The sequence below is a fragment of the Triticum aestivum genome, chromosome 7B, assembly GCF_018294505.1.
Source record: "Triticum aestivum cultivar Chinese Spring chromosome 7B, IWGSC CS RefSeq v2.1, whole genome shotgun sequence".
In the NCBI taxonomy this organism is placed as follows: domain Eukaryota; kingdom Viridiplantae; phylum Streptophyta; class Magnoliopsida; order Poales; family Poaceae; genus Triticum; species Triticum aestivum.
In genome coordinates, this window is record NC_057813.1 from 134,896,632 (window position 1) to 134,906,334 (window position 9,703).

General features: G+C 43.8%; 1 protein-coding gene and 1 pseudogene across 2 annotated transcripts; both read right to left on the minus strand.

Annotated features, from left to right (window-relative positions):
• Window positions 1-228: 228 nt before the first annotated feature.
• Window positions 229-3,261, minus strand: LOC123161879 (3-ketoacyl-CoA synthase 6-like; annotated as a pseudogene).
• LOC123161880 (acylphosphatase) lies at window positions 229-5,746 on the minus strand. Of its 2 annotated transcripts, none has more exons than XM_044579696.1 (2): window positions 5,276-5,746; window positions 229-601 (listed from the first exon to the last, which is right to left on the minus strand). In XM_044579696.1, exon 1 carries the CDS (start codon window positions 5,693-5,695, stop codon window positions 5,303-5,305), a length of 393 nt encoding a protein of 130 aa, XP_044435631.1. In that variant the 5' UTR covers window positions 5,696-5,746; the 3' UTR covers window positions 229-601; window positions 5,276-5,302. The 2 variants fall into 2 exon arrangements, with proteins under 2 accessions (XP_044435631.1, XP_044435630.1); XM_044579695.1 differs by lacking the exon at window positions 229-601 and adding an exon at window positions 4,305-4,832.
• Window positions 5,747-9,703: the final 3,957 nt, after the last annotated feature.

Here is a 9,703-nt window from a genome sequence, read left to right on the forward strand (position 1 = left end):
GCTTAGCAAGTACTCCCTCCATTCGGAATTACTCGTTCAAAAAATGAATGGTGAGTGACAAGATAGTGACAAATAATTCCGAACGGAGGGAGTGACAAGATAGTGAGTTCAATCTAAACGATGGAAGTTGGCTCCTTACAGTTATGGATGCAAATGTTTCATAAATCTCGAACAAGTTATTTTGTTCACATGGATGCTTGTGAAGAATATGGTAGTGTGATAAATGAATTAGATTAGACATGAGTATTTCTGCGATTTATAGAAACATGATACAACTTTTCTGTCATCCCATTTGTTTAAGAGAGTATGACTAGCATTTCTTGAAGGTAGCCAAGTTACAAAGAAATTACAGTATGAAAAAGAGTTCATAGGCATTCCTCAAGCACGAATGGTCTATAAAAAGACCAAATCAAACCATTTCACATTATGAACCTTTCAGTCATCTCTTATCTTATTACAAAATGTCCGGGTTGTGATGACATAAGCCATGTCATCGGGAAGATGTATATGGACTTTCTAAATCGTCTGTGATGGCACATTCTTAAGTAGTGGCATATCCTTTGTGGCAGTCCTCAAGCATCAGTGAAGAGGATGATCTGCACTAGAGACAAAAAGTAAATAACCTCATCTTGCATCGTATAATGTAAGAGCACAATCAATTGTTGATATTTGTTTATCTTATTACGCTGGTTTGTTTGAGAGATGTTAAAGCTCATGATATGAAACTGGATTCTACTAAATTTTTGGGTATGAATAAAATTATTTTGTAAATCTGAACAACTATTGGTTAAACAGTTGGCAGTTGAAGAAAAATATTTGGAGAATACATATTCAGTGTACATAAGAATATTTCAACAAAATACCACACAACAAATGAATGACACCTACAAACTAAGTTTTCAGATGCTTAAGAAAGCCAAGCTGCAGAAGCTAGCCCATCCAATTTATCTTACACATCTTGCTTAATGATAACAAAAAGAATAGAATAAAACAATCCAGAAAACTGGCGATGGTCGATAGCAATGGATGGTTTCAATTTTGTACCTTGGCGATGATCTTCTTGGTGAGAGTATAGTCAAGTTAACTTTATTTCTGCACATCTAGCGGGTATCGATGGATGCAACTAGCCCATGGCCCATGGTCACCGTGAGATGTACGGATGCACACCCACACTGCGGAGTTGCATTCATATCCAGCTCCGAAACCAATCATCCAGACCCTATTACCTTTTAGCATTCGACCCTTGGCTTCTATGTATCCCAACTCGTACCACACAGATGCACTCGACTGATTTCCGAATTGATGCAGTGTCATTCGTGAAGGCTCGACATGCTCATCTGATAGATTAAGGCCACATTGTACCGAGCTGATCACCGCTGGTCCACCAACGTGGATGCAGAAGTGCTCGAACGCTGTACGGAAATTGGGAATGTAAGGCCTTATCCTCCTCCCAAGGAGCATCTTCCTTGCCAAGGAGACGAGAAGAAACTTGATCAGCTCTGATGTAGGCAAGACAAGTGGCCCCATGGCCGTGATGTTGGCCTTGAGAGCGTCTCCAGCAATAGCCATGAGGTTCTTTGACAGATTGGCGCCCTTAATTCCCTCATCGTCTTCCTCTTGGTACACACAACGGTAGGCATTGTCGTCACTAGCAGTGATCGTCCGCACAACATGTGTGAGGAGGAACCTGGCTTTGGACCTAGAACTCGATAACATCATGGCCGCACCACCCATGCGGAACAAGATAACGGTTGTTACCCGCGTAGTGATTGGGTCCAATGGTCTCCGTCGACACCACTAGCGCATATGATCCAAAAGGCATGACCTCCAAGATGTTCCTTGCGAGCCCCACTGCAGTTACTGTTGATGACGCGGAGGTCACCTCGCAGCTTGTAACTGTTGACAATCATGTCGGCAATTGACGGAACTGGTAAAAAGACACTGCAGTTGGTGATTAGAATATCGATCGCATCAAGGTTAATCCTCGTCTTAGCCAGTAGGTCATCGATCACTGAGAAGATGACTAGTTCTACCTCGGCGCGGGCTTCATCCAGACTACAATTTGGCTCAATGTAAGAAAGTGCAGGTGGAACACAAGTCTCTTCACTAAGGCCGGAGTGCTCAAGAACTCGTGTTATGAATTTAATGGTAGAATCGGCAAGGAAGGTCGACATACGTGCATGCTCGAGTAAGGCCGCCTTTGGCAATCGATAGTTAGGGCTAGGCCGGAAGCAATCATAGTCAACAAGGTATGTGGCTCTAGGGCGATGTGCAAGGTAGACGGCAGCCGCAACGGTTGGAAGAACAATGGGCAAGAGTAGGTGAACTGGCCAGAGAGCACGAAGTGGCTCGCCTGCACCGGCAATCCATTGTGCAGCTTTTAGGAGCCAGGCTGCCGCAAGTGTCATGGCGATGGCGAGATGGAGGATGATGTTGGCAGCTAAATGCTATAGCAATTTGAGAAGAGTGATATGAGATCACGAAGCAAGTTGTGTGATGGTGTAGTGTATATAGGAGTATTACAGGAAACTTGTGGGAGATCGTTATATAGGGGATCAGGAGTGATGCTATAGTGGGTTAATGTTATATTCTTGCTCAAAAAGATTTGCAAAAATACTCTCCTTGAGCTATCAAATCAACCATAGAACAACTGCCTAACTGTCATAGCCTCTTGGGACCCTAACTTTTATTGCGCTACATCGTAGCACATCGAAACAAAAACAGCGGGAGTCATGAGACCATGCATGTCGACTTCTCAACCATCTTATACCGTACATACCATATTATTCATGTTGCGCATTAGTAGTGGCCTAGTAGTAGCCATGTTTTTCACATGGCACAGCAGGAGCACTCTTATTCAGATTATTAAGATGCCGGACATTGTGAAGGTGCCAACCAACTAATTTTTGGTCCATCTTTTCAGGGTACATGTGCGAGAGCGGAAATAATCCCATAAATTTTAGTCCATAGTTTTGTTTTTTGGGATTCTCCTTCAGAACGGTATTTCCTGTTTGGGGATTGTACCACGGGCATCTTTTTGAGAGCAGCAATCAGTTTGTATTGATAAGCAATAGTGGCGCAATAAACCAGTGAAAGTGAAATAAATTAGCACATACAGCTTCAATTGGTATTGCTTGAGAGGATCTACTGGAGCAATATTTACTCAAACAAAATAACTGTTAACTGATACTAGTAATAGAAGGGAAATTGCAAAATAAAATAAAATATATAGCCTCATGCCCTTAGAATTAACATACTACCCGATGATTTACCAGATCCATTGTCTTGATCTCCAGCCACCTTTGCATCCTCACTTTTTTTCCGTGCCTCTAGAGAAAAAAAATAGGACAAGATAAAATCTACACAAGGTGGACTAACTTTGAAGGTTTTAAAGAGCCACAATGGCCGATCCCAAGAGGCGAGAACATGAATTCACGAAATCAGGGGCACTCACCTCTCAAAATAGGTTGTGAACCACTGCTTCATCGACAGATAACCAGGAAAGAAGGCCAAGATCAGGAAAGTACAAAACATGGAAACCACACTCCATAACAAAGGCTAGATAGCACCAAATGCCTTTTTTAAGCGTAAGCACCAACTGCCAAGACAAGACCTGATGCTAGATGGCAATCACTAGATTGAGAGCCATGACCCATGAGCAAACACCATGGCCTCCCTAGTGGGCACACCGACACAAGGGCGTTGATATATCCAAAATATATCATACTCCTTGAATTTACTGGTGTCTTTTCACAAATTCCAGGTTACTCTGGAAGAGGAGTGAGGTGTCAAGAAAGGATGTGGCCAATGCCAGCACTTTTACAAAGTCTAACTTAAGAGGCGAGACGGAGAGCAGAGAAGAATGGAGGCGAGCAAAATTCTGTTGATGCAATTCCCATCATAGATCACCATCTTCATTGCTCTCTACGCCCTGTAGCCTATCAAGAACTGACGACTGGTTTGTAAACTGGACAACAACAACCAGGGCAAGCTGGACTAATTCTACTGGGTCGCGACTCTGCTGCAGGTCATGAACCTGGTGTACTAAGTCATGTGTGCCACGCACTCCATGTTCGACTCCTTGAAGCTCCATGAGACCGGGGAGGGGAACAACAGGTCCATGGTGGAACTGCAAGAGAATGACTGAGTAAAGAGAAGAATGCGCCTATATGCAGGTACAGGTTCAGCAAGCTAGAAGTGGGTAAATAGATGTTTCGAGACTGAAGTGATATGTATGGAGATCAGTCACAGGCAGAAACTTTTCCATGACAAATCGAGCGATACAGCTGCAAATCCCAAAAACATTTTCATCCAGCACAACATAAGCTGTATTATTATGCAATCACTATACACTACTACACATCAACTCCATACATGGAAAGAGAAGCTGACAAGTACACACAAAGTCTTGGGCGGTTCAGCTTCAGTCGTCCAAAAACTTTGGTAGGGTTTTGAGCAAGCACGAAGTGCTCATAGTCATAGTGGGCTCTAAAGAATATTTTGTTTTAGACTGTCGGCTCTTCGGAACTAGGTAGCAAGACATAGTACACCCAGATAATGAACAAACCACAGTTCAACGCTGTTATGAACGCCAGTGATTAAACCATTGGGGGAAGGATCCTCCACGCCACGGATGCTTGGAGAGAACGAGGCGATGTTGGAGCAGTGGACATCAATGATCATCAACCATTGAGGGAGGAGATACGTCAGGAATGGAGGTCATAGAGACCTTGCTTCCTTGTTGGTGACAGTTGGAGGTTGTTGAACGGAGGCTGGGGCCCTGGGCTGACAGGGCAGAGGAGAGGCCATTGAGTAGTAGTCGACTGGTACATCTGCAGGATAAACGGCAACGAGTGGTAACGTTGATGAAATCTGGCCATTTGCTTTTTACCAAGAGAAGCCTATGTACACATTTATTTTCCTTGGCCTGAATTGTATGAACTATTCAACAGATTGAGTGATATAAGAGATTCGCTTGCTAATCTATATCAGGGGAGAAGTTATTTTGGTAGATCATCAGACATATGAATGGCAGAGAATGGAAGAACAGATTCGTATACAATTTTACTAGTATTTTGTTTGGTTGTTTCTACTGATCCTTTAGAATAGAATTTCTAACCCCCCCTCTTTGATATGCGCATTGATTCAATAAACACCACACTCGCGATCCTGCCACTAGGAATTCCGATTCCAATAGTTCGAATCAATAAGCTGACATCTCGCTCAATAGCATGCTAAAAATCATTGAATGCGAAATGTTCAGAGGTTTTATTACCATGTCACTGACAAGAGCCAGTGGTCATCAGGCGGTGGGCTTGCGGTGGAAGCCCTCGGAGGGGTCGAGCGGATCGGCGGGGGAAGGCAGCACCGCGGTGACAGTGGCGGCGGGAGGCCCGACAGGAAGGCGCCGGGAGACCATCTCGTCGACCCTGGCGGGTTCTCCGGAGAGGAGGGCCTCCACGGTGCCGTCGCGGCGGTTGCGGACCCAGCCGGCGAGCCCGAGCGCGCGCGCCGTCTCCACCGTCCAGTCTCGGAAGAAGACGCCCTGCACGCGGCCCTTCACCACGACCCGCACCGCCTTGGGGACCGATTGCTGCGGGGGCGGCGGGCTGGCCGAGGCGGCAGCGGCCATGGCCCGGCGAGAGGCGGCGGGGACGAGGAGGCGGGAGGCCGTGGCAGAGGTAGAAGGGAACATTCTGGAGGAGTAGGGTGTTCGGATTTCAGAGATGGTTCTCTTTCGAGTTCGAGAAGGGTTGCATCTGCAATAGCAAGAGGAATTTTGATCAAAAAATAAAGGAAAATGTTATCTGGCGACCGTTCGCCACTGGGCTAACCCCAGCGGACGCTCTCCCTGCTGTCACACGAATCTCGGCGCAGAGCCGACACCACGTAGGATCAGGATCGCTGGAGTGGTTCGCTGTTCAGAAGCTTCTGGCGGACGCATGGTTTACCTTTTTCAAAAATTCGTGAGCCGAGGGATCGAACCGAGCACCACTGGCTGACAGGGCCTTTTGTGAATCTGTTGTATTTAAGATGCCATATAGTATATTTTTCAATCCCGGAAATCCTGATTTTTTTTCATTTTCTCACATGACAGTTTTATTTTTTATAGCATGGTGTTTTTATTATTGTGAGATGGACTTCTTTATTTTTAATGGCATGTCAGTTTTATTACTAAACGCATGGCATTTTTATCAACACTATGATGGAGTTTTTATCAACAATATAATGCCGTTTTATGATTGAGATATGGCATTTTATTTTTGAGACATGACAGATTTATTATTACGTGCATGGCATTTTTATTAACAATAGGATGTCATCTTTTATCAATAATAATAGGATGGCATTTTAATTATTGAGAGGGTGACTTTTTTATTATAAACATGATGGCATTTTTTAATGTTTAAGAGGGTGGAATTTTTTATTTTTAATGGGAGGACAGTTTTATTTATGAGGCGTATCCAGATAAAAAATTATCTAGGGGATGGTAGTTTTATAAAGTACGACGACATTTTTTTTCAAAGCATGGCATTTTCTCAATTTTATAATTTTGTGTTTTCCTATGTTCATGTCATTTTTATCCCGAGGATATCAGTTTTGAAGTTTTAGAATGTCAATTTTTTTATATTTTTATGTATTGTTTTTTGTTTATTATCCCAGGGATGACATTTTTTTTATCTAGACTAGACGATGGTACTTTTTAAGTTTAGCATGGCAAAAAGAAATCTAGATCACTCAACTTTTTTGGTTTTAAAGTTATAACTAGCTTAGCCCGCGCGACGCCACGCCGTGCCCGTCGGTAAGTAGCAACTATGTAGACCATAGTTGAAATGGTAGAATTATAAACAATTATGAGCTAGACAGAATATGCATTGCAGCTTTATGCGTATCTTTTTCTATTTGGGAAAGAAAAGCATATCAATATATATGAAATTTTAAGCCACCCTACATAGTGGGATGTGTATACGATGACACAACCGTACTGCAATAAGAAATCGCAATTGATTTTCGCAGAATTAGATGATCTTGGTATAGCCTCCTATAGGAGTAGTTCCCGTAATAAAGTGGTACAAAGCTTTTTTGCAAATTCTTGGACACGTCTGACATGTTGTTTTGCTCAAATCATTGTTTGCCTTGTGAATTCATTCTGCTGAGTAGCTACTTGCTGGCAAGCCATATTGAATTGCCATTGCTTGTTGGTCCGTGCATTTTCTTGTATTGTAAATAGTCTTTCTTTTGTGACTTCAAGTGCGTAGTGACAACCTTTTCTTTGCCTTCGTCTTCTATTTCGGCTGGTTCTCCTTGAAACGTCATCGAAGATTCTTATGATACGTTATGTTTACATGTAATAGTGTTTTAATCTTTACTATAAGACTTAATTTAAAGCAAGAGAATTAGTATGTGGAATTATGGGCACAAAAAGAGAAGCTAGAGAAAACACTTCTTTTCTGTGGGGTTAAAGGGGTTTCATTGCTCAACTTCGAGGGAGATCCTTCATACAAAGTTGTGGTATATCAACAGGATCCGATCTGATCCATAGCTAGTGTCGCATGCCCTTCAGCACGACCAAAAGAAACTAATCTATTACTTACAACATTTTGGTTCCTACTAACATGAACAGTAATAGAACTACCCCTCTCACCAAGACGCTTCCTAACTTCATTCAGCAGCATTGCATTCAACAATCAATCTAGGGGACTGTGCCTGAATAGAGAGCATCACAGCTTTACAGTCCATCGCAACATCAATTGGCAATGTAGACCATAGCAATGCAAAGTTTGGCCCCTCCAAACATGCTCTAACTCCGCTTGCACTGGGCTCGCACAATGCAATATGTTTTTGCAAGCTGAGAAGATTATGCCACCGGTATTGTTAGGTAGAATCATCCCAACACATGCTTCACCTCTCTCCTTGATATATGTCCCATCTATGTTAAGATTAACATGGCCATGAGCAGCGGGGTCCATCAGGCGGCGCATTATCTGTCCTCACATAAGATGAGATGGTGGGTGTCCATCGACATCCATTAGGGTTTTTTGCTTTTAAAAACTCACCTACAGTAGCGTACTTGATACTAATTAGAAAACTCGCATAGAGATTGACTATAATGGTAATCATTCTAAATTGCCATGCCACATTCAAAAGCATGAAAGGGACTTTGTCTGCATCATTCTAAATTGTTAGATTTTCCGTCCCTCGTCACAATTTAGGTCTGATTTACCGCTGATTTTGCAGGGTGCTCGTCCAAAAGACCAAAGAGAACAAAGAGGAGTTAATTCACCCAGAGGTTCATCACCTTCTCCTCATCGACCGCCCCCACACCGGCCTGACAGCCTCCGCCGACTCAGCCTGAAAGTGCATCGTCGACCTCCCATGCTTCCTTGCCGAGGTAACGTCCTCCCTCGCCCACCATCAGGTCACGGTGCAGGCCACCGCCACCGCCATGGTCTGCACGAGGAACATGGCTTATAGTAGCGCCATGATACGTCTCCGTCGTATCTATAATTTTTGATTGTTCCATGCCAATATTCTACAACTTTCATATACTTTTGGCAACTTTTTATATTATTTTTTGGGACTAACATATTGACCAGTGCCCAGTGCCAGTTCATGTCTATTGCATGTTTTATGTTTCGCAGGAAACCCATATCAAACGGAATCCAAACGGGATAAAAACAGACGGAGAATATATTTGGAATATTTGGGATTTTCCAGAGGAAGAATCAACGCGAAACGGTGTCCGAGGTGGCCACGAGGCAGGGGGCGCGCCTGCCTACCCTGGGCACGCCCCTGACCCTTGTGGGCCCCTCTTAAGGCGGTTGATGCTCTACTTTGGCCGCAAAAAGCTAATTTTTGGAAAAATATCTGGGCGCAGGTTTCAATCCAATCGAGGTTACGGATCTCCAGATATAAAAGAAACGGTGCCAGGGCAGAATGTGGGAGCGCAGAAACAGAGAGAGATAGAGAGATAGATCCAATATCGGAGGGGCTCTCGCCCTCCCACGCCATGGGAGCCAAGGACCAGAGGGGAAACCCTTCTCCCATCTAGGGAGGAGGTCAAGGAAGGAGAAGAAGAAGGGGGGCTCTCTCCGCCTTGCTTCCGGTGGCGCCGGAGCGCTGCCGGGGGCCATTATCATCACCGCGATCTTCACCAACACCTCCGCCATCTTCACCAACATCTCCATCACCTTCCCCCTTCTATATTCAGCGGTCCACTCTCCCGTAACCCACTGTACCCTCTACTTAAACATGGTGCTTTATGCTTCATATTATTATCCAATGATGTGTTGCCATCCTATGATGTCTGAGTAGATTTTTGTTGTCCTATCGGTGATTGATGAATTGCTATGATTGGTTTAATTTGCTTGTGGTTATGTTGTTGTCCTATTGTGCCCTCCGTGTCGCGCAAGCGTGAGGGATTCCCACTGCAGGGTGTTGCAATACGTTCATGATTCGCTTATAGTGGGTTGCTAGAGTGACAGAAGCTTAAACCCGAGTAAGGGGATTGTGGCGTATGGGATAAAGGGGACTTGATGCTTTAATGCTATGGTTGGGTTTTATCTTAATGATCTTTAGTAGTTGCGGATGCTTGCTAGAGTTCTAATCATAAGTGCATATGATCCAAGAAGAGAAAGTATGTTAGCTTATGCCTCTCCCACATAAAACTTACTATCGTTCTAGTTAAGTAGTCAATTGCTTA

Bases quoted from the DNA above. Each gene is read 5' to 3' on its own strand.
- LOC123161880 (XM_044579696.1), bottom strand. From the start codon at position 5,695: ATGTTCCCTTCTACCTCTGCCACGGCCTCCCGCCTCCTCGTCCCCGCC.